Here is a 21,590-nt window from a genome sequence, read left to right on the forward strand (position 1 = left end):
AACTGCCATGGCATAAGGGAGACCTTCTGTCTCTTTGAGGTAACGGATTTCCCGCTCGTTTAAATAGACCTGACAACGGCGAGAGTACGAAGGGTGAGCCTCATGACAGTTAAGGCAAGAGGGAGATCGATTGCAAGACGTATTAGAATGGTCATCGGCACCACAGACTGGGCATTCGGCGATAGATCTGCAATATTTCGCTGGATGGCCAAATCGCCAGCAATTTCTACACTGTTGTGGTGTAGGGATCACCTTTCGAACTTGTAACCGATGTCCTGCTATATAAACGGAGGATGGGAGTTCTCGGCTGTCAAAAGTTAAACGAGCCACATTGCTAGGGTATCGTCTCCGCCCACGGGCAGGAAGAACGTAAGTGTCTACCTTGAGGATTGGGAGATCTTGGAGTTCCAGCTGTTCTAGAATGTCGGTGCCACATGTCTGGAAATTTTGTTGAACTATGGTATGGGGCAGAATAACGGTACCACTACAAGAATTGAGGGAATGATGTTTTTCAAGGGTGACAGGAACAGTATCTATATGGGAAAGACGAGAGAGCTCACGAGCCTGGGTAGCATTCTGTACGGTAATGATGCGCGTACCGCTCTTAAGAGCATGAAAAGAAATATCTTTACCAACATGGCGTAGGAGTGCCTTGCCAATACTATGGTCAGAAAGATAGGCAGTAGAGGAAGTTGGTCGTAAAGTGAAGAATTTAGTCCACTGTTCAGTCTGAAACTGAGCGTGGAAAGGTAGTGAAGGACGTGTCAATCGTTTCTGAGAAGAACGAGAAGGTGAAGGTGGAGAAGTATCATCAGCAGGTAATTGTCGTTGACGTTTAGGCGTGGGACCAGAGTTGGTCCGACGTGGAACGGGTCGGCGATTTGAAAATTGCCGCACCGTAGAGGGAGAGGCCGGAAGCATAGTCAGAGGAGAGCGAAGGTCTGATAAATCGAAGGAGTCAGTCGAGGCCTCAGTACCTGAAGCGGGTGAGGAAACAGCACCGGCAATAGGTACAGAGGCATGAGGAATGTCTGAAGAGTGGTCCAAAGACGAGGCGGGGTCAGAACGGGGTGCGGTATCAAGAAGGGGCCCGGGGGTACTAGGTTCATGGACTAGGGCTGCCATGGTTAGGTTACTTCTTTCTTTTTGTTTTTAAGAAAAAAAAAGAAAGAAGAAAAGAAAATAAAAACAAAAAAAAGAAAAAAAAAGGGGGGACCGGGGAGGGATAGTTCCTAGGAGGAATGAAAGGGCCAGAAATCTCCCTCCGCGCCCAAGAGGACTCGACACCGCTAGTAGCGCAGATGCAGCATGGAACCCGTGCCATACCCTACCCTTCATGCCAGTAAACCAGCAATCTGGGATAGCAACCTCACATCTGCCGAGCTACCTCGGTGGACAAAAGAGAGGGCGGCCGGATATCCGCCACAAAGCATACCTCCTTCAGCCACCACCCCCGGAATCCGAAAGGTGGCTTCCAGAGATACACCCGTCGCCCAAAAGACACCCAAAGCTACTCCGGGATACCGGAGAGGGATCGGGACATCCCTAGGCAATCCAGATTCCACGGCAAACTACGCCACCGCCAAGAAACCTCAACGGAATGGGATGGACCCCGGTGTCCTTTCCCCTACCTAGGAACTAGCGCGCCTGTGGGAGAAATCACGAAGGCTAAAAAGAGGAAGGGCAAAAGGGAGGGGTGAGGAGGAGGAGGAGGAATGGAAAAAGGGGAGGATGGGGAGGATGGGATAGGGGAGGGGAGAATGGGGGGTAATTAGGTTCGGTCTGAGGAAGAAGACCGACAGGGCTAATTCCTCAGACCAAGAGCCTCTTCACCACGCCAAGGAGCCCCCCTTGAAGAGGAGTGGACCCCCGAGTTCTGTGATTAATCCGTTCTAGAGAGTCTGCCGAAAGTCGAAATTCACCAAGCTCGAAACCATTGTTCCCGTAAGAAATAATGTAAATTCAATTAATCCATCCCAGACACCCAAAAGTATTAGCAATTTATTATTTTTTTAAATAGATTAAATATAGATTTATATACAGAAAAGAATGAGAAATCAAGTATAAAACAATAACATCACACTTACCTTTATTGAAGACTCTTGTCGGTGTATGGAACATAAGAAAGCAGGAACACTGCAGAAGACCTGTTGGCCCATACTAGGCAGGTCCTTCACAAACCATTTTACTAACAGAATATTTGCCCAACCCAATTTTCAATGCTCCCCAAGCAATAAGCTTTGAAAATTCTATTCACTCATGCACAAGTCCCACTCAAGTCAAATCGTGTGTGTGGGGAAGTAACCTGGCTGGTGTGTGGGGGAAGTACCCTGGTTGGTGTGTTCTTTCTTGAATTCTATCGTGTTTCTCACCGTATTTACCAAAGGGCTGGCACTAGGAGCTTTCTTTTGGCCCTTGGTGGCTTATTTAGCAGTTGCAAGTACAAAAAACAATGGATTATTACGAAATGTATCATATGAACGCATGGGTGATGGTCACTCGCCCAGAAATAATGCCACACTGAATCTCTGAATAGTGTGTGGGGGCCTTTGTGTAGGCCTGGCCACTGGGAGGCTGCATTCCATACGGACGAATCACAAGGCAAATCACAAAACGTGAGGCTATATTTTGATGAAAAAAGTTGCTGAAAGTCAAAATTCATGAAGCGCAAGGCTCATGAAACTCAGGGGTCCACTGTACAAATAAATAGACATGAGAGAATGTTCTAAACCATAATTTTTTTTTTTTTTTTTTTTTTTTTTTGAAATATCAGTACACATTGTTTATATGGCCTCAATGATTCTGTTCAATTATTATGTCACATAAGATGGGATAATGTTCCCCACTTTCCAGAATAACCATTTTTCAAAATGAGAGGTCACTACAACTTTACAGATGTGTTAGCTTTGGATGCCCATATGCTTAAATAAAAAAGTGCATTTGGCACTGCTCTACTAGTTTGCATAGAATTAAATTTGTATGTAAATTATATTTTTTAAAGGCTGTGAATTTTTTTTCCTAATAATCTATTATTTTACATTTGGGACAATAAACATTTTTTTAATATTTTTAGCCTCTTAAGGACTTGGATCCAATATATATATAATTTAATTAAAATATTTGTTAAAAATTCTCAATTTCCACTTTTGTATACAATCCAATACAATAACATATTATTTAATTCCTTGGTGGGGAAACAGCTGATGTTAAAAAAAAAAAAAAGGAAAGATCTAAAGCTAATATTGAGTGTTAAAAAAATAGAATACATACTATTTTCATGGGTAATTAATCATCACAGGAAATAGCCTGAGAACTTATGATGCCATTACTCAAGTAATGGAGATGTGGTTTCAGTCACTAAGACTGACTGATAATATGTAGGGAAAAAATAATTATGAGAAAAATGGTTATCTTCGAAAACCACAGACTGAATTTTATGTATTTTTCTTTTTTTAAGAGCAAGTTTGTATGAGACACAAAGAACATCACAAATATAATTTAATAACAAAAGTAGCTAAATAAATAAGAAATAACAGGTACTACATAAATAGTGAGATAAGCAAGATATATCACACATGTTAACTTGTCACTTAGTTACAGTATCAGGCTGTACAGTGCATCCTTATGGCTGTCCCATTGACAATGAACACCTTTGCTTTCAAAAACATACTTTCAAACCACTCTGGAAAGGCAGCCAAACAATGAGTGATGGTTTATTTCCTTCTCTGGATCACTTTGGTGTGAAACAGCCAATGTGAAAAAAAAAAAAAAAAAAAAGTCAACCTTGTTCTTTATACAAATTACTAGTTCTTTGAGCAATTCAGGTTTCCTCAGTCAGTCTAAGGAAATAAACTACTAGACCCATACATTTAGTACTTGGTAAATACTTCAAACTGCCTTGCACTATTGACCTTACAAGTGATAAGAAAAATATATCCTCTATATAAAACTATTTAAATAGCTATACAAAATGAATATCTTCTTTATTAAAAGCATGTAACAATGATAAGAAGTCATCTTGATCCATATGCCTTGCACGTTTCTTGTCAAACTTTCCATCAATCAGAATATCTTCAATTTTTTCCTTCATAACAAAATCTTCAGGTATCTTTTTCTCATGTAGTGAACACCAAGTTTTGAAATTTTTTTCTAAAGTCTGGAAAGGATAGGAAATTATTAAACATTTATGATAAAGCATAAACATTGATAATACATTTACATTTTTTATTTTAGTATGCCGGCCGCTTCCCACCAAGGCAGGGTGACCCAAAAAGAAAGAAAAAAAGAACTTTAATCATCATTCAACACTCTCACCATCATTCATAATAATCACTGTCTGCAGAAGCGCTCAGATACAACAGTCTAGATGTCCCTCCAGACTGCCAATATCCCAAACCCCTCCTTTAAAGTGAAGGCATTGTACTTCCCACCTCCAGAACTCAAGTCCGGCTAGCTAGTTTCCCTGAATCCCTTCATAAAATATTACCTTGCTCACACTCCAACAGCTCTTCAGGTCCCAAAAACCATTATTCTCCATTCACTTTTATCTAACATGCTGCCGCATGCCTGCTGGAAGTCCAAGCTCCTCGCCCACAAAACCTCCTATACCCCCTCCCTCTATCCTTTCCTAGGACGACCCCTAACCCGCCTTCCTTCCCCTATGGATTTATATGCTCTCCAACTCATTCTACTCTGTTCCATCCTCTCTAAATGACCAAACCACCTCAACAACCCCCCTCTTCAACCTTCTGACTAATACTTTTAGTAACTCCACACCTCCTCCTAATTTCCACACTACGAATTCTCTGCATAATGTTTACACCACACACTGCCCTTAGATATGACATCTCCAATGCCCCCAGCTGCCTCCTTGCTGCAGCATTTACAACCCAAGCTTCACACCCATATGTGTTGGTGCCACTATACTCTTGTATATTTCCCTTCTTTTCCTCTATATAGGACATTTTTAGTCTCCACAGATACCTCAAAGCACCACTCATCTTTTTTCCTTCATCAATTCTATGGTTAACCTCATCCTCCATAAACCCATCTGTTGACAAGTCAACTCCCAAATATCTGAACACATTCACTTCTTCCATACTCCCTCCCTCAAATGTGATATCCAATTTTTCTTTATCTAAATCATTTAAATACCCTCATCACCTTACTCTTACTTATGTTCACTTTGAACTTTCTACCTTTACACACCCATATATTTTTAAATTACTACTTTCTTCAGTCCAAAAAGTATTGATGTTTTGTTAAAACCACTGAGTGAAAGCAGCCAAATTTTCAGTCTACAGTCTTCCTTCTACAGATGACAATTATACCCAACCACAAATCTGTAGACTAGCAAACAGCAGATTAAGTTGTATATAAGTTGTGTATATAATTGGTTATTTAAAATCTGACCTGCAGTACAGAAGAATGTTTGAAGGCAGCAGAAAGCGTTTTGTTTTTTCTAACAAAAGCAATACGTAGAAGGCCATCCCATTCAGAAAAGTTGATCTTTGGCACTGGATTTCGTGGTTCTATTCTCACAACTGATGACTCCACCTGTAAGCAATATAAAAAATATTCTTGATTATTTCATGTTCAAGAAGAATAAGTCACATTATCACGGCTGGATAAATTCACAACAATCCAAAAATTGGAAACGAAACTTTAGATGATATTTTGGTCCAACCTAAACCATTATCAAGTAAAGAATAAAAGACAAAATCGAAGGAAGCCAGAGGATGAGTCGGGTGAAGAAGTGAGTTGAAAGTCAAGATAGTCATAGTGGTAGAATTACAGACAAAAGGTAAAAGTTCCTGGAGAGCAAAATGTTGCCACAATTAACCCTTTCAGGGTCGAGAGGCTCTCTCCTAAACTTGTTCTCAGGGTCGAAAATTTTTCGGGAAAAAAACAAAATTATTTTTTCTTATGAAAAGACAGAGAATCTTTTCCCAATCATAATGACACCAAAGAGTGAAATTTGATGGAAAACTTACAGAATTATGCTCTCGTGAAGTTAGTGGTCTCGACGATGTTTACGCATTGGCAATTTCGCCCACTGAGCCCTATTTTCGGCCAATTCCAATGTACTAGTCAACAAAAATCATAACTATTTTGCTAGAACTCAATTTTTTCTATCGAATGAGTACAAGAAACCACCAATTTACGAATTTCGACTATCCAAAAAAGTGGTCAGAAATTAGCAATTTTGCCAATTTCACACAAATTTCAAAAGATGCCAATTTCCAAACAGGGTCCAGAATAAACAAGACAGACATTCCTGGCACAAAAATAACATTTCCTCTCTTCATTAGTCACGTCCCCAGGCCCCTCTTACATTTCTTTTGCTTTCCACTTTGAATTTTTATTCTCACAAAAAATAAATGATTTACTGTTATGCAGACTATTGCATTAGTGTAGAAATGATATAAATAATATCAACGCACTAGTGAAAGAATATTAGACTCACCAGTTGACGTGTAATGGATGCGTGGCATGATTTGTTTACTTTTGAACTTTGGCAAAAATCGAACATTTCAAATTTCAAAAAACTGTACATCAACGCAGTTTTAAAAGTGCTTTCAAGTGACCTCAGACACTGAATTGACCCTAAGAGAGTTCTGGAAAGAGCACTTCAGTATCCTCAGCTGCATAAACCTTATAGGTAAGGCTTGGGAGGAAGTGACTTGGAGGACTTTTAACTCTGCTTGGAGAAAAGTGTGACCACAATGTGTACAACAGAGGGATCTTGAAAGGGTTTGGGGCTAACCCTGAGGAGTCTATACCCCAGTTGTGGAAGTCTATGGGGTTGGAGATTAGTGGCGAGGATGTGGAAGAGTTGGTGGAGAACAACGATGAAGAGCTAACCATTGATGAGTTGCAAGATCTTCATCTGCAACAGCAACAGACCACAGATGAGGAAATTGCTTCAGAGGAGGGAGAAGAGAGATGGAGGAAGTTGCCTTCTTTAACAATTAACCCTTTGAGGGTTTCGGCCGTACTAGTACGGCTTACGACCCAGGGTTTTTGACGTACTAGTACGCCTAAATTCTAGCGCCCTCAAATCTAGTGGGAGAAAGCTGGTAGGCCTTCATATGAAAGAATGGGTCTATGTGGTCAGTGTGCACAGTATAAAAAAAAATCCTGCAGCACACAGTGCATAATGAGAAAAAAAAACTTTGACCGTTTTTTTGGAATAAAACAGCGACTTTGCACTGTATTTTCATATGGTATTTATTGTTGTATTCTAGTTTTCTTGGTCTCAATTTATAGAATGGAAGACATATTACAGAAATTGAGATGATTTTGACTGGTTTTACAATGAAAAGTACCTTAAAATTGAGCTCAAAGTAGCAGAAATGTTCGATTTTTACCAAAGTTCAAAAGTAAACAAATCATGCCAAGCGTCCAATACACGTCAACTGGTGAGTCTAACATTCTTTTGCAAGTGCGCTGATATTATTTATACCATTTTTTACACTAATGCAGTAGTCTGCATAACAGTAAATCTTCTATTTTTTGCGAGAATAAAAATTCAAAGTGGAAAGCAAAAGAATGTAAGAGGGGCCTTGAGACGTGACTAATGAACAGAGGAAATGTCATTTTAGTGCCAGGAATGTCTTTCTTGTTTATTCTGGACCCTATTCAGAAATTGGCATCTTTTGAAATTTGTGTGAAATTGGCAAAATTGCTAAATTCTGACCACTGTACTGGATAGTTGACATTTGTACAATGTGGACAAAGGTGGAAGTCTTTATGGATGAACATCACCTTGACACAGCTGCTGCAAGCTGTGCTGGTGACTTTTACAATGACAATGTTGTGTCTTACAGACACACCAGAAACAGAGCTCTCTGGACAGATTTTTGGTGTGACTGGGATCCAGTGACTCTCAAGCTGGTCCTAGTGGCATTAAAAAACAAAGATGGGAGGTAACCCCGGAAAAGGACTTGCTAGCTAAAGTCCTTATGGAAGGGGATTCCCCTTCCAAACAATAATACACCTCCATCCTCTCCCCTCCTCCCATCTCATCACTAAGTCTTCAATAAAGGTAAGTGTCATTTTATGAATTATTAATGTATTTATCCTGCATATCTTATTGTTTTCTGTGTAGGAAAATGTATATGTCATGTGAAAAAATTATATTTTTTAATACTTTTGGGTGTCTGGAACGGATTAATTGGATTTCCATTATTTCTTATGGGGAAAATGAATTCGGATAACGATAAAACTGGTTAAGGACAAGCTCTCTAGAATGGATTAATATTAACTGAGGGTCCACTGTATTATGTTTTATTATGTTTTTATACAATATTTCTTATTTATAAATACAGGTCTCCCTCAACATTTGCGAGGGCTAGGGGATCAAGAGCCTCGCGAATGTTTGGTGCCCCAATATATTGTAGGGAAATATAATACAATACTGCTTCCTTAACTTGTTGAACCATGAACAATCATAAAATACATGAAAACATCATAAATTGTACTAAATGCATACATGTTATGCTTTAATAACATGTATGTTATTAAATACCACTGCCTCCACCACTTCCTCAACCCTCCGACCCCCGCAACTGGCAGCCATCCCTCCCACCAGTGTGGTGTTTTGTTTGTTCATTATCTGCTATTAAACTACAGTATAAATAATGTAAACCCATTCATGACTGCATATTGGAATGGCTATTCGGACAGGTATTGGATGGTGACATCATGTGTTTACTCTTGAACACAGCAAAGAATCAAACATTTCTGCTACTGCTAATAATAACAACAGTAATAATAATAATAATAATAATAATAATAATAATAATAATAATAATAATAATAATAATAAATATGATAGAATTGAAGAAGGAAATTGTACAAAAATACAAGGGAGTGGTTGACACATCGTCAGTGTGGCTTTGTTTATGCTGGAGTAAGCATTAGTCTCCGTGCTCTTCCAAACATTTCACAATAATTCATTGTGTTTGGTGCTTGTAGATTGAGTGCGACTGGAGTGGTAGAGGCAGTGGTTGAGGAAGCGGTTGAGGCAGTGGTTGAGGAAGCGGTTGAGGCAGTGGGCGAGGCAGTGGGCGACGCAGTGGGTGACGCAGTGGGTGAAGCAGCAGATGAGGCAGTGGGTGAGGCAGTGGGTGAGGTAGTGGGTGAGGCAGTGGGTGAGGCAGCAGATGAGGCAGTGGTTGAGGAAATGGTCGAGGCAGTGGGTGAGGCAGTGGGTGAGGCAGTGATTGAGGAAGTGGTTGAGGAAGTGGTTGAGGCAGTGGTTGAGGCAGTGGTTGAGGCAGTGGTTGAGGCAGTGGTAGAGGCAGCAATTGAGGCAGTGGTATTTAATAACATATATGTTATAAATAATAATAGTACATATTAATCTTTTCAGGGTCCGTCCCGTAGATCTACGGCTTCACATTGAGTGCCCAAACCATAGATCTACGCCAAAATTCTAGCGCCGTCAAATTTAGCACGAAAACGCTCATAGGCCTACATGTGAGAGAACAGGTCTGCGTGGTGGGCGTGCGATATGAACAAAAAATCTAGGCGCCCGCATAGCATTGTGGGAACGCCGGGTCGGTTACCCTTGTTCACCATGCCTCGTCGCAAAGCAGCTCTCACTCCAAGGAAAACTGGGACTCTCCTCTTCCTATCTGATAGTTCTGACACTGATGGAAGTGGAAATGAAGACGAATTCTTTGGCTTTGATCAGTTAGTGACCGAAAGGAATGACCAGGATATCGATAATAGTGCAGAAAACCCTGACGATCCTCAACCTTCTACCTCTGGTGTGGGCACTCCTCAGTCACCATCAATTGTACCTCAATGCAAGAAAAAAATATTATTTTCGCGTGGCCAGGCCTCTGACTTCAGTAATGATGATGATAGTGACGTGGATTGTGATTTTATTGCTCTTGACGATCATTCAAGTAGTGACAGTGAGGAAACATATTCACCAGTGAAGCGTCGGTATGTACACTGCCGCATGCGCTCGGGTAGTGTGCCCTATGCCATACCCAGGGGACAGAGTACATCCCGGAGTACATCCCATGGCCCTACACCAGGTATAGACAGTGACAGTGAGGATGATGTGGCTACACTTGGCATGGATAGACCACAGGCATCAGTTGATGGTGGTAGCGGTGATGGTAGTGCCACGGCCATGCGTGACTCACCACCCCACGCTGCTGACTCCACAGTTCAAGGACAAAGCGGAGCATCAGCCACCAGCCCACCACAACCACTACTACCTGCACAACCAGCCTATGATGTCCAGTATTCACCAGCAAACCGTATGTGGGATTGGCAGCAAAATCCCAATTTTGCTCCCAAGCCCCACCACTTTGATGACTCTCAAAGTGGAATTCTACCTACTTGTCCCCTTGGAAACACTGCAAATGAACTGGAATTCTTTGAACTATTCTTTGACCAGCCATTGATGGAAACTATTGTCAGGGAAAGTAACAAATATTTTGAGTACACCATGGCAAATACGATCATATCACCACAGTCAAGACTACACCGGTGGAAAGAGATGACTGTTGCAGAAATGTATTTGCTTTTTGCAACAATAATGCTTATGCCTCACGTCTATAAGCATAATATAAAACCATACTGGTCCACAGATCGGCTAATTTCTACCCCGGTCTTCAGTGAAATCATCCCAGTGAACAGGTTTATCTTACTGTTACGTATGTTGCGCTTCTCTGACAAAACCAGGCCTGACAGAAGTGACAGGTCATACAAGATTAGAAATGTTTTCATGTATCTCAAACAAAAGTTCAGCATGTACTTTTATCCATTCAAGAATCTTGTAATTGACGAGTCTTTGATTTTGTTCAGAGGTAGGCTGTCATTCAAGCAGTATATACCAAGCAAGAGGAAACACTTTGGTATAAAACTGTTTGTACTCTGTGACTGTGACAGTGGCCTGGTATTGGATATTGTTGTATACACGGGAAGTAAAACATTGAAAGATACCAAGATGTTATTGGGTATCTCAGGTGACATAGTGAGAAGCATGATGGCACCTTATCTTGGTAAGGGGCATACATTATATACCGATAACTGGTACACAAGCCCTTTACTCAGTGATTTCTTGCGAGTGAACAAGACAGATGTGTGTGGCACAGTGCGTTCTAATCGTAAACATATGCCCAGGCTTAACGCAGGTGCTCGTGGTGATGACGTGCAGGTGTTTACTGCCAATGACATCATGGCATTACGGTGGCATGACAAACGAGATGACACATTGTTGACAACCATTCACAATAACAAAATGCAAGACAGTGGCAAAGTTGATCGAGTGACTAATAAACATATTCGAAAACCAGTGACAGTGATTGATTATACACAAAACATGCGCTTGGTTGACAAATGTGACATGCAGATTGGCTTTGTTGATTGTGTTTGTAAAAGTTACAAGTGGTACATGAAACTTTTCTTCCATCTCATGGACATTTCAATGCTCAATGCATATAATATGTACCAAATGAAGACTGGCAACAGATCACCGTATGGTGAATTTTGTTTGTCTGTTGTCAGACAACTCATAATGAAGTACCAGGTAACAACACCTGCTATACAACAAAGTCCTCGAACCCCTCAGGATATACCCAAGCGTTTGAGAAGGGAAGGTGATCATTTCATAATACAGCTTCCTTCAACTCAGAAGAAATTTGCTCAACTCAGAAGAAATTTGCTCAGAAGAGATGCATTGTCTGTGCACAAACAACACGACGGCAACAAAGACGCAACAACACTCGGTTTATGTGTGAGGAATATAAGGTACCTCTGTGCATGGTGCCTTGTTTCAAGGAGTTCCACAAGTTCCAGCAGTTCTAAAATCATGTCCAGTGATTGTAAATATGTAAATACAGTGGACCCCCGGTATTCGATGGCATCGGAATTCGATAAATCCGGTATTCGATGCATTATATCGCAAAAATTTTGCCTCAGTATCCGATCGAAAACCCGGTATTCAATGCGATTCGTACGAGATGTGTCCACATGTGGCCTGAACTGCCCAGTGTGTGCCAGTGTTAACAAGCCAGCCAGTGTGTGCGCATCTAAGGATACATTTGGTACATTCCACATTATCACTGTTTTTGGTGCTTGTTTCTGCAAAATAAGTCACCATGGGCTCTAAGAAAGCTTCTAGTGCCAACCCTTCGAGAAAAAAGGTGCTAATGACTATTGAAATGAAGAAAGAGATAATTGCAAAGTACGAAAGTGGAGTGCGTGTGTCGGAGCTGGTCAGGTTGTATAGTAAACCCCAATCAACCATCTCTACTATAGTGACCAGGAAAACGGCAATCAAGGAAGCTGTTCTTGCAAAAGGTGCAACTGTGATTACGAAACAGCGACCGCAAGTGTTAGAAAATGTTGAGAGGCTGTTATTGGTCTGGATAAATGAAAAAGACATAGCAGGAGATAGCATCTCTCAAGCAATCATTTGTGAAAAGGCTAGGAAGTTGCATGACGATTTGGTAAAGAAATTGCCTGCAACTAGTGCTGATGCGAGTGAATTTAAGGCCAGCAAAAGTTGGTTTGAAAGATTTAAGAATCGTAGTGGCATATATAGCGTGATTAGGCATGGTGAGGCTGCCAGTTCAGACCAAAAAGCAGCTGAAAAATATGTGAGAGAATTCAAGGATTACACAGACAGTGAAGAATTTAAACCTGAACAGTGTTTAATTGCGACGAAACAGGCCTGTTTTGGAAGAAAATGCCAAGCAGGACCTACATTACTCAGGAGGAAAAGGCACTCCCAAGACATAAGCCTATGAAAGACAGGCTTACTCTGTTGATGTGTGCCAATGCTAGTGGTGATTGCAAAGTGAAGCCTTTATTGGTGTATCACTCTGAAACTCCCAGAGTGTTCAGGTAAAACAATGTCCTCAAGGCTAATTTGTGTGTGCTGTGGAGGGCAAACAGTAAGGCATGGGTCACTAGGGACTTTTTCTATGACTGGTTACACCATGCATTTGCCCCCCCCCCTGTGAAAAATTACCTAATTGAAAAGAAATTAGACCTTAAGTGCCTCCTGGTATTAGACAATGCCCCTGGTCATCCTACAGATTTGGCAGAGCGACTTTCTGGGGACATGAGCTTCATTAAGGTCAAGTTTTTGCCTCCTAATACCACTCCTCTCCTGCAGTCCATGGACCAGTAGGTCATTTCCAACTTCAAGAAACTGTACACAAAAGCTATGTTTCAAAAGTGCTTTGTAATGACCACAGAAACTCAACTGACTCTAAAAGAGTTTTGGAAGGATCACTTTAATATCCTCAATTGTATAAACCTTATAGGTAAGGCTTGGGAGGGAGTGACTAAGAGGACCTTGAACTCTGCTTGGAAAAAACTGTGGCCAGAATGTGTAGACAAAAGGGATTTTGAAGGATTTGAGGCTAACCCTGAGAAGCCTATGCCAGTTGAGGAATCCATTGTGGCATTGGGGAAGTCCTTGGGGTTGGAGGTTAGTGGGGAGGATGTGGAAGAGTTGGTGGAGGAGGACAATGAAGAACCAACCACTGATGAGCTGTTAGATCATCTTCAACAGCAAGAGGCCAGACCTGAGGAAACTGCTTCGGAGGAGGGGATAGAGAAACTGAAGAAGTTGCCTACTTCAAAGATTAAGGAAATGTGTGCAATGTGGCTTAAAGTGCAAACCTTTTTTAATGACAATCACCCTAACACAGCTATTGCAAGCCGTGCTGGTGACTATTACACTGACAATGTTGTGAAACACTTTAGGAATGTCATAAAGGAACGGGAGGTACAGGCCACTATGGATAAATGTGTTGTGCGACAGAAGTCCAGTGACTCTCAAGCTGGTCCTAGTGGCATTAAAAGAAAAAGGGAAGTAACCCCGGAAAAGGACTTGCTACCTCAAGTCCTAATGGAAGGGGATTCCCCTTCTAAACACTAATACCTCTCCCCTCCTCCCATCCCATCAATCATCATCAGATCTTCATTAAAGGTAAGTGTCAATTATTCTATTGTTATTGTAATTATTCTATTGCATTAAACTTAATATTTCATGTGGTAAAAAAAATTTTTTTCACACTTTTAGGTGTCTTGCACGGATTAATTTGATTTCCATTATTTCTTATGAAGAAAATTGATTCGCTTTTCGATATTTTCGGTATTCGATGAGCTCTCAGGAACGGATTAATATCGAATACCGGGGTCCATTGTATATGATAGAACATTAGTATTATACAAGATTTGTGCATGTTTATTGTAACAAACAAAAGCGGTAAACAATAATATGATAATAACTTTAGTGCGGTTATTGTGTTCAATACAGTGAGTTTATATATATACATTTTATACAGTATTGGTCTCTCAGGCCCCAAATGTTAGTAGGAAAAGAAAAAAATTAGAAAAGAAAAGAAAAAACTACAAAAAACGTTAAATAAAGTATTGCGCGTATGTGGAAATCGTCGATGTTGCCGCCACCACGTCATTTTGAGTCAACTTCTCGGCACTGTATCTCGGTAAGTACTGAGTGCCTTTTCCTCCTGAGTACTGTAGGTCCTGTTTGGCATTTTCTTCCAGAACAGGCCTTATCACACTGTGTATGCCACTACGATTCTTAAATCTCTCAAACCAACCTTTGCTGGCTTTAAATTCACCAATATGAGCACTAGTTCCAGGCATTTTTCCCTGTTCACCTGGGTGTTAGTCGACTTGTGTGGGTTGCATCCTGGGAGACAAGATTAAGGACCCCAATGGAAATAAGTTAGACAGTCTTCGATGACACTGACTTTTTTGGGTTATCCTGGGTGGCAAATCCTCTGGGGTTAATTGTTTCTTGGTATTCTCAATAAGCCACACCAACAACGGTGCTACAGCAGCAGCAGCAGCTGACAGTGCAGCAGCAGCAGCAGCTGACAGTGCAGCAGCAGCAGCAGCTGTACCACCAATAGTAGCGATGGTTGATTGGGGTTTATTATACAACCTGGCCAGCTCGGAGACATGCACTCCACTTTCATACTTATCAATGATCTTTTTCTTCATCTCTATTGTAATTCTCACCCTTATTGCTGTAGGGTTGGCACTAGAAGCTTTCTTGGGGCCCATGGTCACTTATTTTCCAGAAAAAGCACCGAAAACACTGTAATAATACGAAATATTCCGATTGTATGCTTGGATGTTACCGCGGAGGCTGGCTGGTAAACAATGCCACCGGCGGAACATGTGAGCGCGTCTCGGACGAAAATCGGTAAGTGGGTTTTTAAGCGGTATGTGAGGCAAAATTTTTGCAATTAAAGTAAGCGGTATGCGAAATAATCGCTATGTGATGCCATCGTTATGCGGGGGTCCACTGTATGTGGAAATCGTCGATGTTGCCGCCACCACGTCATTTTGAGTCAACTTCTCGGCACTGTATCTCGGTAAGTACTGATCAGAACAATTTTTTTTTTGTCTTATTACCTTCACAAAAATATACTCTTTAATTCTGTAAGATTTTTTTTTTTTTTTTTTTCAAAATTTCTTGGACACTGGAGTACCACTTCAGATTTTGGCCTTGGACCCTGAAGGGGTTAATAACGTGTATTATTATTATTATTAACATGTATGTTATTAAATACCACTGCCTCAACCACTGCTTCATCTGCTGCCTCACCCACTGCTTCACCCACTGCCTTGCCCACTGCCTTGCCCACTGCCTCACCCACTGCCTCAACCATTCCAGTTGCACTCAATCTTCAAGCACCAAACACAATGAATTATTGTGAAATGTTTGGAAGAGCACAGAGACTAATGCTTACTCCAGCATAAACAAAGCCACACTGACGATGTGTCAACCACTCCCTTGTATTTTTGTACAATTTCCTTCTTCAATTCTATCGTATTTATTATAATTATTATTATTATTATTATTATTATTATTATTATTATTATTATTACTGTTGTTATTATTAGCAGTAGCAGAAATGTTTGATTCTTTGCTGTGTTCAAGAGTAAACACATGTCACCATCCAATACCTGTCCAAATAGCCATTCGAATATGTAGTCATGAATGGGTTTACATTATTTATACTGTAGTTTAATAGCAAATAATGAACAAACAAAACACTCACCACACTGGTGGGAGGGCTGGCTGCCAGTTGCGGGGGTCGGGGGGAGGGTAGCAGGGACTCGCAAGTGGCGGGAAACTTAAATATGATTTGGCGGCTGGGAATTTTGGAGGTTGGGAATTCGCGAATGTGTGAAGCCCGCGAAAGTTGAAAACGAGAATTTTGAGGGAGATCTGTACATTTTTCTTATTTAAAAACCCGTAACAAAAAAATTTGGGTGGTTTTTCGGGGGCTGGAACAGATAAATGGCATTTCAATTAATTTCAGTAAGGAAAATTTATTTGATATATGTACAGTGGACCCCCGACTTACGATGACCTCAACCAAAGATAAAACCGACTTACGATGCTTGTCAGCGTAAAAATTTGACCCCGACCTATAGTGAAAAACTCTAATTACATCATTTGTTCCATACGTCCCGTATGCGTCCAGTGTCTGACTGGCCTGAGCACACCTCAGCTGGCCTGCCTTCAGTTAGTGTGCCAATGTTTACAAGCCAGTGTGGTCACTTCCAGGCATACATTCGGAACATTTTGTATTATTACAGTGTTTTTAGTGCTTGTAACTGCTAAATAAGCATCCATGGGCCCAAAGAAAGTTTCTAGTGCCAACCCTGTGGTAAAAAGGGTGAAAATTGCTACTGAAATGAAGAAAGAGATAATTAATAAGTTTGAAAGTGGAGTGCGTGCCTCTGAGCTGGGCAGGTTGTACAACAAACCCCAATCATCGCTACTATTCTGGCCAACAAAAAGGCAATCAGGGAAGTTGTTGTTGCGAAAGGTGCAAGTATCTTTACGAAACACAGATTGCAAATACTCGAAGATGTTGAGAGACTGTTATTGGTGTGGATAAACGAAAAACAGATATCAGGAGACAGCATCTCTCAAGCGATTGTGTGTGAAAAGGCAAGGCAGCTGCATGACGATTTAATTAAAAATATGCCTGCAACTAGTGCTGTGAGTGAATTTAAGGCCAGCAAAAGTTGGTTTGAGAGATTTAAGAATCATAGTGACATACATAGTGTGATAAGGCATGGTGAGGCTGCCAGTTCGAACCAAAAAGTGGCTAAAAAATATGTGCAGGAATTCCAGGGGTACATAGAGGCTGAAGGATTGAACATAAGAAAGAAGGAACACTGCAACAGGCCTACTGACCCATGCAGAGCAGGTCCATGTCCCCTCCCCCCCGGATTAGCCCAATGACCCACCCCCCCGGATTAGCCCAATGACCCACCCAGTCTGGTCACCTCCACTCAAGGAAGAAGCACAGCACCAGACCCAGCAGCACAAGCTAGTCAGGTCCAACTCACACCCACCCATGTATTTATCTAACCTATTTTTAAAACTATACAACGTTTTAGCCTGAATAACTGTACTCGGGAGTTTGTTCCACTCATCTACAACTCTATTACCAAACCAGTGCTTTCCTATATCCTTCGTGAATCTGAATTTTTCCAACTTGAAACCATTGCTGCAAGTCCTGTCTAGGCTGGAAATTTTCAGCACGCTATTTACATCCCCTTTATTTATTCCTGTTTTCCATTTATACACCTCGATCATATCCCCCTAATTCTACGCCTTTCGAGAGAGTGCAGATTCAGGGCCCTCAGTCTATCCTCATAGGGAAGATTTCTGATACATGGGATCATCTTTGTCATCCTCCTCTGTATGTTTTCCAGAACATTTATATCCATTCTGTAGTAAGGTGACCAGAACTGTGCAGCATAGTCTAAATGAGGCCTAACCAAGGATATACAGAGTTGAAGAACAACCTAAGGACTTCTATTATTTATACTTCTAGATATGAAGCCAAGAATTCTGTTAGCTTTACTGCGAACACTAATGCACTGTTGTCTTGGATTTAGATTACTGCTAACCAGAACTCCTAAATCCTTTTCGCAATCAGTAGTATTAAGATCTACATTATTTAGTTTATATGTCGCATGGTTATTTACCTGTCCAACATTTAGAACTTTGCATTTGTCAATATTAAACTGCATCTGCCACTTCTCCGACCACTGCAACAGTCTATTGAAATCATCCTGGAGTGCTCTAGTGTCTTCATTACAATGAATTGGACCGCCTATTTTGGTGTCATTAGCAAATTTGCTTATGTCGCTATTTATTCCCTCATCTATGTCGTTTATGTAAATTGTGAACAACGGGCCCAACACTGACCCCTGAGGAACACCACTTGTGACGTGCCCCCATTCTGATTTCTCCCCATTTATGCCAACTCTCTGCTGCCTATTTGTCAGCCATGCCTCTACCCAGGAAAAAATTTCTCCTATTCCGTGTGCCTTAAGTTTCCTCAATAGCCTCTGGTGTGGAACTCTGTCGAAAGCCTTACTGAAGTCCACATACACAATATCATATTCATTACCATGATCAACCTCCTCAAACACCTTAGTGAAAAATGTTAGTAAATTCGTAAGACAGGAACGCCCCTTTGTAAAACTGTGTTGAGATTCATTAATCAATCTGTGCCTATCAAGATGGCTACGAATTGCTTCGGCAATTATTGATTCCATAAATTTTCCCACTATGGAGGTAAGGCTTATTGGTCTATAGTTAGAAGCCAAGGACCTCTCACCTGCCTTGTAAATAGGTATTACATTTCCCATTTTCCACTTATCAGGCACTATGCCAGTTTGTAGTGATATGTTAAAAAGATTAGCCAAAGGTATGCTAAGTTCCTCTTTACATTCCTTTAACACCCTTGCAAACAGTTCATCAGGACCTGGGGATTTGTTAGGTTTTAGTTTCTCTATTTGTCTGAGGACCATGTCACTAGTTACCACAATCGTGCATAGTTTATCATCATCCTGTTCTACATAATCTGTTATTTCAGGAATATCGCTAGTATTTTCCTGGGTGAAAATTGAGAGGAAGTAGGTATTGAGAATTTCACACATATCCTTATCACTGTCAGTGATCTGACCAGAGTTACTCTTAAATCTTGTCCCTAATCTTACTTCTGTATACCTGAAAGAACCCTTTTGGATTAGTCTTTGAATCCCTTGCGACCTTAGCCTCATAATCCCTTTTTGCTTTCCTTATACCTTTCTTTATTTCTCTCTTTAACTGAATATACTGATTTCTTAACTGACCATCCCCTCTTTTGATACGCCTATATATGCCTCTCTTTTGACCAATGAGATGTTTTAATCTATTGTTCATCCATTTGGGATCATTTTTGTTAGATCTAATTTCCCTACTCGGAACAAAAGTTGTCTGGGCAGTTAGAACTATACCCTGAAAAACGTCATATTGGCAACCAAGATCACCTACCTTACCCATAGTCAGGACATCCCTATTTAGCCCACTCAGGTAATTTTTCAGTCCCATGAAGTCGGCCAAGCGAAAATCTGGGACAGATTTGATTGCAGTTATCTGGGTAATTCCATGATATATTGAAACTAAGTGATTTGTGATCACTTTCCCCAAGCTCATCATTAACCTCAAGATTATTAATTAGTGAATTTTTGTTGGCAAGAACCAAGTCAAGCAGATTGTTTCCTCTAGTTGGTTCTGTCACAACCTGTTCTAAAAAGCAATCCTGAACCGTATCAAGAAAGTCACTAGATTCAAGATTTCCTGTCATACTGTTCCAATCAATTTGTCTAAAGTTAAAATCTCCCATTATCACAACATTTTCATATCTAGATGCCTTATGAATTTCATCCCATAACAGCCTACTGCACTCCCTATCAAGGTTTGGGGGCCTATAAATCACACCCAAAATTAATTTGTCACGTCCCTCAAGAAACTGTAGCCAAACAGATTCTGTGTTCGATGTTTCTAATCTTATATCATGTCTAAGACAACAATTTAAATTTTCTCTGACAAACATCGCAATTCCACCACCCTTCCTGTTGACCCTATCAGTGTGGAATGGTTAATAACCCTGTGTGTTGCATTCAGAAGGCATTTCTCTATCTTTCAGGTTGAGCCAGGTCTCTGTTATACCAATAATATCTATATTACCTACACTTGCAATTAATCTTAGCTCATCTATCATATTTCTTAGACTCCTACTATTTGTATAGTAAACCTTAAGGGAGCTAGTCACTCTTTGCCCTCTACTATCTCTCTTTGTTTGTTGATCAATTGATTTGCCATTACTAGCAACTTTATTTTGATTATTGTCTTTTAAACATATCCCTGAGGTATCCCGGCAATAACTGCTGTTTTTAACCCTAATGCTGCAGCCTGATTGTTTCCCACAAACACCCATACCTCTATAATCTATCAGTTTAAATTCCTAGACAAGTCATTAATTGCCCTCTCAATCAAATTGGCTAATGCAACCACTCCATCCCCAGAGAGATGAACCCCATCCCTTGCATACATATCACGTTTGCCATAGAATAGGTCCCAGTTATCAATGAATGGGATTGCAAGTTCCTTGCAGTACCTGTCTAGCCAGCAATTTATACCAATTGCCCTAGACATCCATTCATTGCCTACTCCCTTTCTAGGCAAGATGCTACATATGCACAAATAACCCGCACATAGAAGGGAGGAGCTTTCGACGACGTTTCGGTCCGACTTGGACCATTTACACAACTTTCCTTGTATGAATCTTAGTCCTGGCTTCATCTCTGTAGATGCCTTCCTCTCCCACTACATTGTAAAATGCTCCAAACTTCAGAACACCCATGACTTAACCTGATTCCTCCTTTTTCTTCTTCTCCCTCTTCCCCTTTCCTCTTTCCTTTTTTCTCTTCTGGGTTGTCTTTCTTTCTTGTCTTGTGTTTCTGTTCCTTCATTATTTTCCCCTCCCCCCACCTCTATGTTCTTGCTCTCCCTCTGTGGGCACCTAGCTCCCTTGCAGTGCTCCCCTTTCTATGTACTATTTGACTGCCTCCTCCTTACTTCCCCATTACTTCTTCCTTCCATCTCCACCACTACTACTACCACTTCTACTACTACTACTACCACCACTACCTCTTCCTGCCTATATATACCCGTCCTGCTCTACTTCTCGTTAGTGTGACTTTGTAAATGGTCCAAGTCGGACTGAAACGTCGTCGTAAGCTCCTCTCTTCTATGAGCGGGTTATTTGTGTATCATTCCAGTCACGGTATTGTGCCTTTTTTTGCTAAATATGACTGGGATCCCTCACTTAGACCTAACTACTTCTATGGCTGACCTGTACTTATCCAGCAGCTCCTCTCTCCTGCCCTTCCCAATGTCATTACCCCCAGCACTAAGACAGATAATGGGCTTGTTCCCATTACCTGCCATAATATTATCCAACCTGCTGACTATGTCACCAACACCAGCTCCAGGAAGGCACCCTCTCTGTCTGACCTTTCTGTCTCTGTTACAAAATGCACGGTCCATACATCTTACCTGAGAATCGCCTACTATTAAAATATTCTTACCTTGATTAGCAAGGGAATCAGTGGTACCTTCAACCTCACTAACCACTGAAGTATACTCATCTTGGAGAACAGAGAATCGATTTCCTACCTTCACATCTTCTCTATTAACTCTCCTCATCTTCCTT

The 21,590-nt window shown here is 40.9% G+C and overlaps 1 protein-coding gene across 2 annotated transcripts in view; it reads right to left on the bottom strand.

Annotated features, from left to right (window-relative positions):
• Positions 1-3,428: 3,428 nt before the first annotated feature.
• Positions 3,429-21,590, bottom strand: part of LOC128689802 (dimethyladenosine transferase) — a 60,304-nt gene continuing 42,142 nt past the window's right edge. For both annotated transcript variants that reach the window (XM_070087484.1, XM_053778280.2), the window contains exons 5-6: positions 5,413-5,556; positions 3,429-4,156 (exon numbers count right to left, since the gene is read on the bottom strand). In XM_070087484.1, coding sequence (XP_069943585.1) covers positions 3,962-4,156; positions 5,413-5,556 — 339 coding nt within the window. In that variant the 3' untranslated portion in view covers positions 3,429-3,961. The remainder of the gene's footprint in view (positions 4,157-5,412; positions 5,557-21,590) is intronic.

This window comes from Cherax quadricarinatus, chromosome 22, assembly GCF_038502225.1.
Source record: "Cherax quadricarinatus isolate ZL_2023a chromosome 22, ASM3850222v1, whole genome shotgun sequence".
In the NCBI taxonomy this organism is placed as follows: domain Eukaryota; kingdom Metazoa; phylum Arthropoda; class Malacostraca; order Decapoda; family Parastacidae; genus Cherax; species Cherax quadricarinatus.